Raw genomic sequence first — 17,072 nt, 5'->3', positions numbered from 1 at the left:
AGTCTTCATTTTAGTGATTATAGTCCAAATGCATCATCATAGGCTTTGATATTCATGATCAAACATTGTTTATTCTTCCCAAATTCATAAGAACAATGCAGAATGCCCCATATAAAACAGAGGGGAACAGAAAGGAAAACAAAACAACAAAGATTGCAGGGGAAAACAGTGCTTAATTAATAGTCTGCAATAGGGAGCTGCTCATGATGATGGGTGCCAATGAAGATGTTGTCATAAACCAGGGCTGCAATGGCGGCACCGACGAGAGGGCCGAGCCAGTAAACCCAGTGGCAAGTCCATGTCCAGCTGACGACTGCAGGGCCGAAGGAGACTGCAGGGTTCATGGAGGCGCCATCAAACGCCCCGCCAGCCAAGATGTTCGCGCCCACGATGAAACCGATTGCAATGGGGGCAATGGTGCCCAAATCCCCCTTCTTTGGATCCACAGCCGTGGCGTAGACCGTGTACACCAGCCCAAAGGTCATCACAATCTCGAATATCAACGCGTTCCAGACTGATACACCGGATGACAGAGCGAATGCTGATGTTTCCTGCAGCAAAAATCAAGATTGGTTTTTCTGAGCATATAATATATAATAAATGTGCAATCCAACTATCAGCTTAAACTTTTAGTTAAGATGGAGCACATGCTTCAATTTGGTATAAAAGTCATGCCACCCGCACACGTGAGGAGTCGTGTTGAGCATATAATATATATAAACATAAATGTAGAATCCAACTAGCACATGCTTCAATTGGTTTATGTTGGAGGACTTAAATGCATTTGTCAAGAAAGCTGAGCTAGCAGGGATTTCTGGGGTTTTCTTTACCAGTCCACCAGTGGCAAGTTTCAGGAGGAGACAAGCCACAACAGATCCAAGCAGCTGAGCTATCCAGTACAAGATCCCCCTCAGAAGAGTGATGTTGCCTCCCAAGAATGCCCCAAATGTGACGGCGGGGTTCACATGGCCGCCGGAGATGTTGGCGCCAACCGACACCGCCACGAAAAGCGCCAAGGCGTGGGCCAATGCCGCCGCTATCAACCCTGCAGGAGTTGCTGCTCCACCATCTGTCAACTTACCTGGTAACAAAACTCTAAATTTATCAATATCCAACCCCTTATAAGCAAACTGCTAATGTAACTTATTCGGCCTATACAAGATGTTGGTCTAGAAAAGTTACTAAACACCCTCACGGACAGTTGAATTGGTTTCTGGGCAAGAAGAAGTAGTAAAGAACTTACTGAAAGCCATGCCAGAGCCTTGACCAGCAAAGACAAAAATGAGCATGGAAAAGAACTCGGCAAGGGCGGCCTTGAGGGCATCCGGGTGGCTCGCCTCGGCCGGAGCTCCGATCGCAATCCGGTGAATCGGCATTTCAACGGTCTTCTTAGCTACACAAGTAATGAAAATATAGTGTATAGAAAGGAGAGGTTGCCCAAAGTTTAGTAGCTTTGTGTTAGACTTTGAATGAACTCTTTGCTTAGAAGAAGCCCTCTATTTATATCCCAAAGATGAAAGATTACATCTTTGGAAGCATTTGAGGAAATTTGAAATTTTCCCTGGCCCCCCTCCCCTGGGTGGCTGTATGATTGGTGATCATACCTTTGATCGCCGACCATATGATTGTGTGGGCCCATGGAATCTGATCAATCATATGGCTCTCTTTGGTTGACAATGTTGATATTTAGCTCATTTATGAACAACTTTGTCTAAACTCACTGAAATATGTTACTCTATTTACAAGATTTGAATTGAAGAGTTTATTTAAGAATAACGAAACTTCTTCTAATTGGAGAAGGTAAACTAATCATAAACTTGAATTCGGCGGGAGGTGTAGGGTATGGCCGGCGGCCGGCCGCCGGTTATTGGACAGCTAGTAACCGACCAATTGAATTTCTGTACAATGTATGATGTATATATTGACAATGACCCATCAAAACTAGGGCTGCTCCTGAGAGTTTGTGGTCTTGTTAAATTCTTAGCCACATATTCTAATTATTTTATTTCATTTTATTTTCTTTTGGCCATACACAAGGTAGATATTGTCATATTGATTCTTGCATACTATATTTCCTTCCTCCAAAAGATTGAATCCCCAACTCCAAAAGCTCAATAGAACATTTGAAATGATGTAAATGATAGTGATTCAATGACTCAGCAGACATGGTCAAATGTCGGTGCACACAAGGGATCTGTCTATTTTGCGCATAATTCTTACATTAACGTCGTTGAGATTCAAACATTGATCTCTTTTTTCTAATACTGCCTATTAATTATGAGATTATGAACTAAACTAGGGACTTCATAAGGCATGGTTTATCCCGTACATACCATCAAATAGTGACAACAGATTTTCCTCTATCACTCAAAAAAAAGAAAAAGGAATGAGATAAACTTTCGATTATAGGCTTACAACTTGTAATTTCAGAATTTAATTTCAATTCAAGATATTGGTTATATCAGTCATAACCAAAACAAAAGAGAGAATATATATTGCCATAAAACTTAATTGCTATCCCTATTCTGAAAACTAGAAAATAATATTTGATTTGTTCAATGATGACAAGAACTGTTAAAAGTCCTGAGATCATATAAGCTTTTGCTCCTCCTCATCATCTTCCCTTTGGATTCAAGATCTGGGAGAACACTCCTGTTGAAGTGGATATATCAGATGATTCTCCATTGCTAACAACATCGATTTCATCAGTAGATTCAGTACGAGGAAACAAGTACGGTATGTCTGGGATGTAACTCGAGCTGTTCTCGTCGTCAATGGATTGCCCAGAAGCCGTCTCTTGCAACTGAAGCGCATACTCGAGATTCCACAGAACGTCTCCCATGGAAGGCCTCTCGGTCCCATACTCCGCCAGGCATTTCTCAGCTGTCTCCCCGCATTTCCTCAGTGACTCGAGGCTCACTTTGCCTACGAGATGGGGGTCGATGATTAGCTCGAGCTGGCCCTTCTGTTGCCACTGCATTGCCCATTCCGCGATGTTCACTTGCTCTCGAGGGAGAGCGGGGTTGATGGCGGGACGAGCACACATAGCCTCCATGAGCACGACCCCGAAAGAGTAAACATCAGACTTCTCGGTGAGCTGTTGCCTTCGATAGTACTCTGGGTCGAGATACCCAAAGCTTCCCTTCACTGCTGTGCTCACGTGAGTTTGGTCGATTGCTGGCCCGAATTTTGACAGCCCGAAATCTGCCATTTTCGCCTTGAGGCTCTCGTCTAGCAAGATGTTAGTTGTCTTCACATCTCGGTGAATAATGGTTTCTGATGCCCCGGTGTGAAGATAATGCAGCCCTTTAGCAGCACCAATGCAGATTTCTAGTCTTTGTTTCCAGGACAGCGGGGGAAGATCAGACCCGTACAAGTGTTTCCTGAACGGTCCACCCGCCATGAACTCGTACACGAGGATCATCTCGTTCAGCTCTTCACAGTAGCCAATCAGGGAAACGAGATGCCTATGGCGAAGCTTAGATAGCATCTCGATTTCTGTCCTGAACTCGACTAGTCCTTGCTGGGATTTCCGGTTTCCTCTTTTTACAGCAACCGTGACCCCGTTTTCAAGCACTCCTTTGTAAACCTTGCCAAAACCGCCCACTCCTATGACCAAACTCTCGTCGAGGTTCTTCGTGGCTCCAAGAATCTCAGAGAAGGTGAAAACGCGCCCCAAGGGAGAAGGCGACGAGGAAGCAAAACTCCCTGCTGACACTTTGGTTTCCGAAACTCCTACATTTGTACGAAACGAAACCCATGAAACCCACGAAACCTGGTTCACTTTAGCCTTCTCTGATGTTTTGGAACCTCGGGAATAGAGGTAAAGAGCTACCGAAACGAGAACCAAAACCGCTAGGCTTCCTAAGCAGGCGAAAATCACTACCATCACAGGCTTCTTAGGCTCAGATGCCACCGAATTATGAGATATCCCAATACAACCAACATCAAGGCATTGATTAGAATCGCTCAACTTCATTATCTCTAAACCATTAAGAATCGCATTGGCCTGGACTCTCCCTGAAGTCGAAGGGCCTACTTTAACGAAAAGTTTATCCAAACCCTCAGAAATATTGACAACAAAATCGATAAAGTATGCTGCTGACAACTCCATTGTCTTACTCGAGATATCAAGAGAATCCACAGCAATATATTCATTGACATAAACATTAAAAACCAATTTACCAAGAGCATCACTGACGATATCACAGAAGTGCATCCTTATGAAGTAAGCGAATCCCGGATCAACTCCAAACGCCCACGTTAGGTTGAAGTTCGGGTCAACCACTTGGGCATCTGCCATTTCTTGGGCTGTGGCATAAACCCAATTCGGTGCAATCTCAACCGAGACCCCAGCAGGGTACCTGACCGATCTAGGGTTCGTGCTCATGTTCACAGCAGCAGCCGGATTAACAAGAAATGGATAATCCGATCGCCAACCCCTCCACAACGTATCGTTTTTGGGTGTCAAACTCGGGCCACCCATATTCACCCTGTGAACCGTCTCGAGAGCAATCGAGGACGGGATCACAGAGGGCGAGGGTGAGGGCGAGCCATCTGGAATTGGAACAACCCGAGAATCAAACTGACCCTTAGGCACAGACACCACTTCTATCCCATTGATAAATGCAATTGAGCCAGGCCAGGGAGACAGTATAAGTTCCAAATTATCTGAACTCAATCTACCTATCTCAACTACATATTCCTTCACTACAGGGCCATTTTCTTGCAATTTAGAGTAGGAAAATCTATGAAGCAGAGTAACCCCATTTGCCACAACAGAAAAAGCAGCTAACTTCAAGTCATAATCACTGTTCTCAACAGGGAAAAAATGCAATCTTAGCCAATGCCTACCACCCTGCTTAGTTCTAATGGTGTAAGTAGAACTTTCAGTGAAAACCCTAGCAGAATCATAAAGATCAGACATGCCCTTCCCACCATTTGAGACCACAATGTGGGATTTTGCAGACAAACCCACATTAGAATTCCCAAAATCAGGCTGAAAAACCCTACCATCCTCCACCTCCACTGCTCTACTCTTCCCACAGCTAATCAAGAACCCATCAATAGGGCTAAAAGCAGCACAAACCACTGATATAACCCCAAGCCCACACCACAAACACCAAGCAAAACACAACCCATTTAAACAACCCATCTTTATCTTTCACTCACTCAAAGAATCAAGGCAGCAAGTAAGAACTGAGACACAACAACCCTTTTCATACCTGGCCGGTCATCCAAGAAAAAACGGTGGGGGAGATCGAGAGGAAGGGCGAAAATGGAGGAAAAAGGTGAAGAGAAGTGTGTTCTTGAAGTTGTGGGTAACAAAAAGAACACTTTTTTCCTGTAAATTCTTTGTCGCGTACACATAAAACAACACAAATGGGTGGGACTTGGGAGAGATTGCACTGCAATGCAACGAAATTTTCAAGATTTTGGATGGGTGAGAGAGAAGAAATTGAGTGAGTTTAAAGGTGAAGAGTAGCTGAGAATGAAGCTTTGGGAAACGCGACCACTAACTAACACAGCCACTACACAACTGTCCCCTTCGCCATACATTAATAACTGCCTGACAACCCTGGATTCCTAAGTTGACCATTTGTTGCAAATATTAAATCACACTGGGGAAAATGAATTTCTATTGTTCTTCCCTATTTGTAAAAATATCTTCTCATTTGATATACTAAGATCGATTAATTACTAAATTCAAATGCTTTTAATATGTTTAACTAATCATAGTATGCGTAGGATAGGTTGGTTTGAGGGAGTGTTGACCAAAATTGAATTCGTGACTTTTTTTTTTTAATACAAGAATCATACTTTACTCATTTGGTTACTCCGTCTAAAGTAAAAGATAAATAAAAAATTGAGATATATAATAAAAATTATTGTTTACATATACATCATGTAAATAAATTATTATAAAAATTACATGCGGAGATGTCGATAGAATGTCTCGGGTCTCTTCTACCTTAAGAAGGACCAGATTCAAGCTTTAGATTACAACTATCATAAAACTCGTGAATGAGTGATTTATTTTATATATATATATATATATATATATATATATATATATATATATATATATATATATAGTGTTAACCTATGTGTGTATTTTTCTTAAATTCTAATTAAAAACATTATTTAAAAAAAATTAAACATTATTAAAATTAGATTATGTTTTTTTATAAACCAAAGAAAGAAAGACATGAAAAGAATAAAAATGATGACATTAAAAAGGTAAGACATCAATTTTGGTGTTAGGTTTGAATGTTTGATATAGATTATTGTCATCATTAGAATACAAAAGCTTGAGTAAGGCTATTAGAGCAACTATAATGATAATTTTTTGTAAATTTTTAGGTGAGTCACATGAGTATGTTGTAGTAATGTGAATTTTTTTGTAAAGTTAATTGAAGAAAGGAAAAAAATACTTAATCATATTTCACGTACTAATTACACTGAACGCATAAAAATGATAAAATTAACTCTTTTTTTGTCTTTATTTTTTCAAATTTCCTTTTTCTCCCCATCTTTTCCCTTTCGTTCTCTTCTATTTGACACAATATATATATATATATATATATATATATATATATATATATATATGACCATTGTGGTTGCTCTTAATTAATAATATTATGTTATTCAAATTGAAATAAAATATAAATAATCATATTTTTTATTTTTTATTTTTTTTAAAAGTACAAAATTTCTTTATTTATTAATGCATCTTAAATGGCTTAAGGAGATCAACATGGATTCTGTGCAAATTGAGACAGACTGCAGCAAGATTATCTCATCGATTCATACTCAGAAGCTGCAAACTTCGTTTGACCTTATTTTAAATGATGTTAGAGAATTAGCTAAAGCTTTTACCAATTTATGCTTTTTGTTTGCTAAACGGTCTACGAACAAGGTTGCCCATCTGTTAGCTCGGGAAGCCTTGTCTAAGTCTGACTGTATGGACTGTTTTGGAGTCCCGTTTGTTTTTGTTGTTCCTGTTTTGGACTTTGATTCTAATTAATATATTTTGCCGTTTGATTTAAAAATATATAGACGCCAAGAAGTTGAATAGACGGCAATTAAAAGTGCAATAAAATAAAACATCCGATTTGAACCATAATTAACTTGCACAAGCCCATAAAATCAGGTAAATAATTAATACTGCCTAATAAAGATACAAAGAAAAAGACATTAATGACCCTACATGTACAAAAAACCAGCGCACAAGGCAATATACCACATTAAATCTGAGACGTCAAAATATGAAAATAAATGTACAAGATTGAGCCTCACCACCTCACCTGCCAATGCTAACCTCACCGGATCCAAAATCTATATATATATATATATATATATATATATATATATATATATATATATATATATATATATATATATATTATTCATGATGACATGAATAATTATGTGATAGAAAGTTGTAATATACCAACCGTACAAGGGGGAAGGGGGTGGGGGCAAAAGGGGGAATCAAAATACAAAAAGAGAAGCAAATTAAAGGCTTAAAGCTGTGAATGTGCATGCGTCAGCTAAGTAAGCACGTGGTTTGAGCCTTGTTTTCATAACCCATTGCGTGAATGCACGTGATTTGTCTATTTTGAATTATTTTTAAAAATATATATACTCCGTATTGCAAATTGCAATTATAGAAAAAAAATTGTTTTCTTTTTAACTAGAAAAAAAAATTATGTAATATTGTAAGTAAAAAATAATAATTTTTCAAAATAAGAACTGATGTATTTTTTAATGCTACTGAGTCTATTACATTATAGTATCCGTTCAAACATACTTTTTCAACGATATACATGTAAAATGATATTACTCGACAACAAAATCATATTCATTAATTACATATAAATTAATTGATTCCATTATAAATTAATCAAATAAAACCAAATCACCCCTGGTAGATATGATAAATCCATCTTAATAGGCTTATAAAAAACATTAGTTTATTAATGCAATTAATTGTAGATCCATCTTAATTAACTCTTATAATAAAGAGTATTAATAATTATCATATAATTAGTTGTGATAAATCAAAGTGGCTGCAATTTGAAGGCAAAATGGGATTAAAGAGATCACCTCAAATCATATTTATGTACAGAAAGATTACAATATCTGAATGTCTTTCCTTCATCTTCACTTGTATTTCCAGCTTTCTACACACTAATAAAAATGTACACAACTATGGCTGTCAAGAAACCAGTTGACTACCCACACCAACAAGTACACCCACAAGAATGAAAATATATAAGAAAATTGAACTATCAGCCATGCATTGCCTCACTAACTCAATCCACTCCGTAATTAGCAAATCAATATACCATCAAGAAACAGGATTTTGTCCTTCATATATCACTTCCTGCCTCCCAAAGAATAATACGCTTCTAATACTGAAATCCTATTCTCGTGCAGCTAACCGATTGCTACAAAACCCCCCCTTCTCGACCTCAATCGATCAAAACTACCAGCGAGTCAACACTGCCCATATATGTGTTTCTGCCATATCTGGAACAGGTGGTAGGCTGGTAGCAGCCTCCATCATTTATGTCTGTTATTTCCAGTCTGAGGATGAGATATGTAATGGTGTTGGGGGACTGGAACTTACCATACTTCCCAGCAGTTTAAGGAATGGGCAGCTTCTGCAGAGATATGGGAGAGGCCCATCACTATCAGTCTGTCACTGACAACAATTTACAGTCCGGTCTAAACAAGTCTATGAGGGCGCAATCCTTTTCCAAAGTGCGGTTGCATCAAGCGCACGTACAAACCATTCTTTGCCATTAGCGAGTCATGGGTTCCTTCCTCTACAATCCGCCCACCATTGAGTACAACAATGTTGTCGACGTGCTTCATCATTGCTGCTCGGTGAGCAATCATAATGGTCGTCTTGTTTCCCATTATTAGAGTGTCGAGAGCCTCCTGAACCACCCTGCTTGACTCGGATTCAATAGATGAACTTGCTTCGTCCAGCAAGTAGACAGGTGAGTTCTTCAAAACAACACGAGCTATAGCTATTCTTTGTTTCTGTCCTGGAGTCAGATCCACACCCCTCATCCCAACATGAGTTTCATAACCATGAGGCAAACTGCTGATGAAATGATGAGCATTTGCTATTCTAGCTGCCTCTTTCACTTCAGCTTCGCTAGCATTGTGCCTTGCATATATGATGTTTTCCCGGATGGTGGTTGAGAACATGATTGGCTCCTGCTGAACAAGACCTAAGTGATTCCTCAACCATCTCAAGTTGTATGATTTTAGATCTCGACCATCTAGTAGAACCTGACCGGCTATTGGATCATAAAACCTTTCAATCAAAGATATTATGGTGCTCTTTCCAGACCCTGAAACACCCACCACTGCTACAGTTTGTCCTCCATTGACTTTAAGGCTGAAATTGCTCAATACCAGGACTTCTGGCCTAGTTGGATAAGAGAAATCAACATTTTTTAACTCGATGGTTCCATAAACATTTGGAGGTTTCAAGGCTGAGTTGTCATCTGGATCAATCTTGGGTACCCGATCAATTATTTCGAAAACTGATATCAGAGATTTTCTTCTTTTGAGGATATAGGGAGCCAAGCCAAAAGGCTCTACAAGGGCAAAAGTTGCAAAAGAAAACACTATATATTCCTTGATAGCCGTTGGCAGATTCATGCGCCTATGCTTCACAGAAAGACCGGTGTACCAAAGGAGAAGAGCATTGCACCCAAAAAGCAGAAACTGTGATAAGCCAAACCCAAAACCAATTGCCATTCCCTGGAGGAAGCTCTTGTTGAATATCTTCCACAGCTGAAACCTATAGAGTTCCATCACCTTATTTCCAGCACAAAATGCTACAACCGTGTAGATATTTCTAACTGCATCCTCCAGGACCAGAGAAGCCTTCCTATGCATCTCCTGTATTCCCTTTGAAAATCCAGCAAGCCACAGTTTCTGCAAGTTGTAAGCATGCTGTGATCAGCCTTTTTGCTCAAAGTTCAAAAATACAGTGCCCATCTCAATGCTAATAAATACAAGTAATTCTCAATGCTAAAATCAATTCTGATTCATTAATTGAATGATTCCTACAGGAAATGGAAAGGGGCATCCTAAGTGTAGCAAAACATATTGCGTTGCAATGTCTTTAGGAATTGAAACAAACCTGTGCTACAGCAGAAATGGTGAGAACAGGCAGAGTTGCTAAAGCCACAAGTGCCAGCCGCCACTCCAGTACGATACCAATAAGAACAGCAACAACTACAGCTGCACTGTCTTGTATGAATATAGAAAGACGATTGCTGAATGCAGCACGCACAAATGTAGCATCATTTGCCAATCGCATAGACAGGTTATCTGCACTATTTTCCTCATCATCAAACCATCCAACTTCATTTCGGAGCATTGCTGTTTATTTTACAGAAGAGCAGCAGTTAAGGTAAAACCATAAAGAATCCATAACACAATAAATGAACTTCAAGGAATCAAAACACAGTTACAGACATCTAAATAAGGGTAAAACAAACAATATAAGCTAGAAAGGTTTAGTATAGGGGAAGTATTTACCAGAAAACATCATTCTCCGAACACGTTCTGTCATTTTCTCTCCCATTATACCAAAATAGAAGTGCTGCAGAAAGTTGGCAACTACAGTTACAATTCCCATGCAAGCAATGATTAAGCACCACTTGTCAACTTCATGTCGTATATGATGTTTCTCATGTGTATGATGCTTCTCATCAATTCTATAATAAGCTGTTATAATGAGTGCAATGGTGTAAGCAAGCAGAGGATTAAAAGAACCAAATATTGCAGCACCAGTGCTTCCTAAAACAGCATAAAGCCATTCAGTAAGGCTAAGTTCTACAAGCCTCCAGAAAGATGGTGGCTCTCGATGCTGCATATCCTTTGCTTCTCTTGTTTTCATAGGTTCATCATCATACTCACTAAGTGGTCGACTAAATGTCTGTGAATGAGAACGCTCATTTTTTGGATCAGATGTCAATAGTGGAGAGACAGGTGATTCGGGATCAGAAGTGGGTGTTTGTCGATGGGCAGATTGGACATCAATCTTGGGTAGCTCCGGCAGTCTCATTTCAAAGCTATCCTGCCTTTTCATAGATGGTTCTTTGTCTGCTCCATCTAAGGGCACACCATTTTCTGCCGTTTGCTCTGGTGGGGGACTCCGATTGTGAGGAGATTCTTGTGAGTTAAACGGAAGATCCGAGGCACAAAATGCATGGAGGCCAGAAGTCCTTTGAAGAGATGGAGACTTCATCATTCTAGGGGATGATGGCTCTTGGAAGCTGTGACTTGCAGGAGAATCTTTTTCAATTTGAAAAGCAGCAGCCTCCTGGTAGTTCCTCATTGGCATCCTGAATGAAGACAACAAATAGGCATATGATCAACTGTTTTAAAGCATTGGTTAAAATGGAACAGCAAGACATCTCATCATCCTCTACAGGATATTAAATTCATTTATGACAACAGAATAAAGTTTTGCAAGCCACACTAATCATTGCATAAAGTTTAAGCTAGAAAAATGCAGCACCTGCGCGGAAGCTTTGCAGCTTCTTCACATTTAAGAAGTTCCGCATAGAGGCCATCCAATGTTATCAATTCATCATGTGTTCCCATTTCAACCAGTTGACCTTCCTCCATTACGGCAATATAATCAGCATTCTTAATAAGACTAAGCCGTCTAGCTATGATGATAGTTGATCGCCCTAACATAAGGAGATCCAGAGCTTCCTGAACTGATCTTTCAGCTTCAAAATCAAGGCCACCAGTAACCTCATCAAGGAGGAGGATAGATGGATTTGAAAGCACAGCCCTAGCAACAGAAAGTTTTATCTTTTGCTCTTCTGTCAATGAGAGGCCAGCTCTTCCCACCTGCAATGGGCAAGAATTTCATAATAAGAACACTTTTTTTTTTTTGACACACATAATAAGAACACTTAGTTGAATCTAAAAGTTAAAAGTACATGGACATCTTGCTATGCAAATATACCTGAGTGTCATATCCTTTGTCAAGTGAGCTAATAAATGAATGAGCATGTGCTATTTTAGCAGCTTCTTCAATCTGATCTAGAGAAGCATCCCTCCCATAAGCAATATTCTCTCTAATACTGAGACTTAGCAAGGCAGGTTCCTGGGTTACTAAACCAATTTGGCTTCTGAGCCATTCCAGCTTTAGATTTTTTATATTTTCCCCATCTAAAAGTACTTCTCCTGAACAAAATTTCAGAGGAAAAGAATAGAAGAAACCATAAACATTTAGGAGGTAAAAAGGAGAAAGCTATAAGGAATAAATGCATCATTACCAAGTAACAAATCAGAGAATGATACCTAATGTAGGATCATAAAACCGCTCCATAAGTGGAATAATGCTACTTTTACCAGAGCCATTTCTGCCAACAAGCGCAACTGCCTTCTTTGCCGGTACAGTGAGGTAAAATCCACTCAATATAGGAATTTCAGGTCGGGAGAGGTAGCTAAAGTACACATTCCGGAACTCGATGTTTCCTTGTACAGAAGCAAGAGTAATTCCTTCATTATTAACACTGGAGGATGAACGGCTTATCATCTCGAAAAGTCTATATGCAGCAATTCTCCCTTGTTCAAATGAATAGAAGTTTGTAGCTGCTTGATTTAACCCACTGTAAGAGAATAGAATTATATATTTCAAAAGTTAAAGTCAAAATAAAAAGGAAAACACAATGATAAGAAGTGAGAAAGTGATGCTTACAGGCCACTTAAGATAACAGCAAATAGGGCAGTAACAATTTCACCACCGTGAGCTTTTCCATTAGTAACCAGGAACCTTCCAACCCAGAGTTGCAAGGCACAAGAACAAATTGCAAGCCCATATGTAAAACCGAGTCCGAGTCCTTGGACAAGACTTATTAATATACCATACCTAAGTGTAGCTTGTAGAGTCGTTGCATATGAATATTTTGCCAATGTTTCATTTGTAAATGCATATAATGTCCTAATATTAGAGACAGCCTGCAAATACATAAACAGATTTCCGCCAAGCAGGATCATTAGCACTCGAGCATGACAACTAAGTATTTAGAAACCTACATTGCCTAAGCATGACTAAGATACAAATAAAGTCCAGTCTTATTATGGAGTAGTAAATTTGGTAACACCTAAAAGTAGATGGTATATTTTTAAAACAATTTTGTTTTGGTACATCTGATGGGGGATTGGGGTGGTGGGATTTGAAAGTCTACTTTCTGGAAAAGAATGTAGCTTACCACCACACTACAGCCCAAACCCCTCTTATTGTTTAACGATGAATTTTTTATTTTTATTTTTAAGTTACAACATGAAGGCATATTACAGTTGATGAATATCTTGAAAAATGGGTAAATCCCAATATTCTTTCAGCTTATTACCTATTTAATAGACGTCAATTAGCATTCTTAAATATATCTAAGCACAATTTTTAAACATCTAACCTGTTCAGCAATACTAGCAGCTTCAGCATAAGCATCTTGGATATTCTCTGCAAGTCTGTGTAGAAATATATTTGATATTCCTCCTGCTGCAACAATAAATGGGCCAGTTGCTAAAGTCAAAAGAGCTATTTGCCAACAGTTAACAATTCCAATCACAAGACCACTGAAAAATGTAGCCATATTATGAATATAATTCCCCACCTGAAATATTTGAGCCAAAGATGAGATCATTAAGAAATGTCCATAAAGAAACCAAGGCAAAAAACAGTGAATTGCATAAGTCAGACTAAAGAAGTTGAGCATACTTTTTCACTTAAAGCTGATTGAATAAGCAGCACATCACTTAATACTTGGCTCACTATATCTCCGTTGTTTCCATATGTATCAAAGAAGCTCATGTCTTGGTTCAGTAATACTTGAACATATTTTGATCTTATTACAGCAGTTTGTCGCTCTCCAGTAAGAATCCAGCACGATACCTCTATCATAAAGAGACTATTTCAATAACTAATAGTTGCAACAACAAACTTGAAAATTTGTGTACTCGAAGAGAGAATGAAACTTAATCTTGGGCTTACCAATCCAACCAGCAACAAAAACTCCAGCAGCAATATAAACAATGGTCAAAGCAAGCTGTAGAAATTATATTTTTTGGTTAGTGATAGAAAATGCATAATAGACAACCAGAATAATCAATAGCATCTGTAATTAATAAACTTGGAAGAAAATAAAGGTGAAGCAAATAGACTGAGAAAACCATCAGGCCAAAAACAAGCTCCATCTGCCCTCTATTTGCCCCGTTTCACAGACTGGGGAATGGGAATAGTTGAGTACTACTTAATTTGTTCAATTTCATGGGCCATCATCTCCAAAAAAAAAAAAAAAAAAAAAAAAAAGAAGAAGAAGTAGTGGCACTTCAGTTTTTGTTTCATATTTAGAATTTTTCTTCACCCAAACCAAAAGCCCATGGAGCTAGCATGGATACACAACACACTAAAGGAGATTGCTGTGGAAATAAACATTCCATCAAATTTGTGGTCTGGTAATCAGGCTGCCATTAATATCTCAAACAATCCTGTTTTCCATGAACATACAAAGCACATTGAAGTACACTTTCATGTTGTGTGAGAGAGAAGGTTCAACAAGGACTAATTCTACTTCATATGTACGTAGTGGAGATCAACTAGTGGACCTTTTTACCCACCAAAAAAAAAAAAAAAAAAAAAAAAAAAAAAAAAAAAACTTAGCGTAGGGTTGAGTATATTTATAACAAGCTAGGCATGGTCAATATCTATGTTCCAGCTTAAGAGGAAGTATTACAGATAGCCAAGGCTGATTGGGGTTGTTTCCTCATTCCTCCCCTCCCTTCCATGCATATGTTTGTGGCTGTGCTTTCTTGTAAAGGTGTATAAATAGATGTTCACAAGTTCAAAACACTAGGGGAAATACTGTAAAAAGATAAAGCCTTCCTCTTTAACTTTTTCATCACGCAATTGAAACTTCAGATCATTTTGCTTTCTTGAAGGTTATTATAATTCTATGCCAACAACTCCAAAGGCAGGGCACAAAAATATCCAATGAAATTTATGAGGTTTAGTATTATGAAACATTGATTTAAGTACAAATAAAATCCTGTTATAATATAAAACAAATACTTACGCAGAGATTCTGGAGATATCAGGTCTTTTACAGTTTTACCCAAAACAAACAAATAAATATATAAATACATAATGTACAAGCTCCCCTTCCTCATAATAAATGCAATAGATGCAAATAATGAAAACTCGGAACTATTCTGTAATCCCAAATATATAATGATTTTTATTTGTGTTGCAGAATTTTATTGATTCAAGAAGCATGCAACAGAAAAACCATGGAAGACCAAAGTCAATAGAGCCCAAGTAGTAGAAGTCTAGAAGAAATTATTTGAGGAAAATAACATCAGTGCCCCTTCTGCTTTAGCATATTGTTTTCCAATAAAATTAAGCTAAATAGACCTATTTCTACCCTCAGAAAATTCATTAAAGGAAACCTTATCTCTTTGAACTACCAACCCCAGGCTCTCTCAGTAATGTGGAGGGCAAAAACCAAAAGCAATTTTTCAATCATTTTTGCAACATTAGCAATGCAATATCAAGTAACATGTACTTAAAATGAGATTCAAATGATCAATTATGTTACTATAATCTAAGCCCTATAAATGCTTCAAACAAGGAAAGGCTCAATCTTCCTTCTAGGCAGTAGAGTTTTACTCCAAATAGAAATTACTATGGGTTATAGAATACAACTCCTCAACTCCCCTAGATATTTCAATTTTTCAATGTAAAAAAAAAATTACAAAATCACTAATAAAACCAAAAACATTTAACACTAGGTACCTCAGTAAATCTGTGGAACAACTCATCAGGCGGCTCTGAACTGTGCTTTAGCAACTGAATAATCTTAGCAAAGTAATGCAAGTAAATGACCAGAGCCGTGCCATGGGCAGCTGCGGAAAGAGATCCAATAGCCATGAGGAACCAATCGAGGCGGTCAGCACATGCAAACAGCTGCGAGAACGGCACGGCGGCCGGCGGGGGTTCAATCTCCTCAGTCTCAGCATCAATTTCCTCATCCATCTCAGCCGGGACCACATCGCCGCTGGCTTCCAAGTACGGCGAAGGTGATTCCGGCGGCTCCGACACCTCCGAAACAGGCGTCAACGGCTGTATGTGGGGCGGCGACCACCCAAACAACCCCCTTGATATCATCATCTTCGCGAGCTGAATTCACTAACTATACAATTATATACACCATAAAAAAACTACCAAACTCCCAGAATAAGCCACTACCAAACCGCTAAACAATCCTCCGCATTTTCAGTTCACCGGCCGCCGGGAACGGAACCGGAACCGCACAAAATTCAGATCCGATGACCTTGGAGCTATACTGAGCTTGAATTTCACTACAACCTATCCTGATACCCGATCCCCGGAGACGACTCCCGAGTGTATTGTAAAAGATAAGAAGGGAACGAGTTGACTCAGTCAGAGAAGGCGGAAAGAGAGATAGATAGAATAGAAATGGGAGGGAGTTGAGTTGAGTTGACTCGGAAACCGAAGATTCTGAATGTATGTTTGTTGGTGAGCCGTTTTGTTTATAAACTGGGAGCCAAACGACGGCGTATCGTCCGTCCCACGGAGGCGACTGCTGTCCTGGGACTCAGAGAGCTTTCCAGCATGGAAAAAGGTACAAGTAGGTAGTAGCAGACATTTGATAGACAGCCGTTGATAGGGGCTTTTTGGTCATTTTAATCATGTCAACGACACGTTACACTAAAAAAATAGCCAATCACAACGGTTGAAAACAAGCATGTATTTATAGGTATTCCGAAAAAGTTGAATTTCCGACCTTTCAAAGAATTTTCGACCTCTCAAAGGGTCTGATAGAGCATTTGCGTATAAGGAGCCTCGTTGTTGCTTTCACACTGTTACGGGTGAGACTTAATTTTAGATCATTGTTCTCAAAATTTATTACTGTGACCCACTAAACTACTCATGCGGACACGAATGCAAGCGTGTATTTATACATGATAAAAGGAGTTGATTATGCATCCATAAT

General features: G+C 38.8%; 3 protein-coding genes across 3 annotated transcripts; all 3 read right to left on the bottom strand.

Moving 5' to 3' along the window:
- Positions 1-44: 44 nt before the first annotated feature.
- Positions 45-1,575, bottom strand: LOC109186368 (probable aquaporin TIP1-2). The gene is made up of 3 exons (XM_019336315.1): positions 1,244-1,575; positions 831-1,081; positions 45-551 (listed from the first exon to the last, which is right to left on the bottom strand). Exons 1-3 carry the CDS (start codon positions 1,374-1,376, stop codon positions 177-179), a joined length of 759 nt encoding a protein of 252 aa, XP_019191860.1. The 5' UTR covers positions 1,377-1,575; the 3' UTR covers positions 45-176.
- An 828-nt stretch (positions 1,576-2,403) lies between these two features.
- LOC109186365 (receptor-like protein kinase THESEUS 1) lies at positions 2,404-5,602 on the bottom strand. The gene has a single exon (XM_019336312.1). It carries the CDS (start codon positions 5,153-5,155, stop codon positions 2,615-2,617), a length of 2,541 nt encoding a protein of 846 aa, XP_019191857.1. The 5' UTR covers positions 5,156-5,602; the 3' UTR covers positions 2,404-2,614.
- A 2,471-nt stretch (positions 5,603-8,073) lies between these two features.
- LOC109186364 (ABC transporter B family member 20-like) lies at positions 8,074-16,676 on the bottom strand. Its single transcript, XM_019336311.1, has 11 exons — positions 15,851-16,676; positions 14,051-14,105; positions 13,778-13,953; positions 13,473-13,673; positions 12,755-13,014; positions 12,355-12,665; positions 12,017-12,237; positions 11,558-11,898; positions 10,573-11,381; positions 10,172-10,413; positions 8,074-9,963 (listed from the first exon to the last, which is right to left on the bottom strand). Exons 1-11 carry the CDS (start codon positions 16,223-16,225, stop codon positions 8,734-8,736), a joined length of 4,221 nt encoding a protein of 1,406 aa, XP_019191856.1. The 5' UTR covers positions 16,226-16,676; the 3' UTR covers positions 8,074-8,733.
- Positions 16,677-17,072: the final 396 nt, after the last annotated feature.

This window comes from Ipomoea nil, unplaced genomic scaffold (assembly GCF_001879475.1).
Source record: "Ipomoea nil cultivar Tokyo-kokei standard unplaced genomic scaffold, Asagao_1.1 scaffold1407, whole genome shotgun sequence".
Lineage (NCBI taxonomy): Eukaryota > Viridiplantae > Streptophyta > Magnoliopsida > Solanales > Convolvulaceae > Ipomoea > Ipomoea nil.
This window is presented reverse-complemented; position numbering and strand designations above follow the sequence as displayed.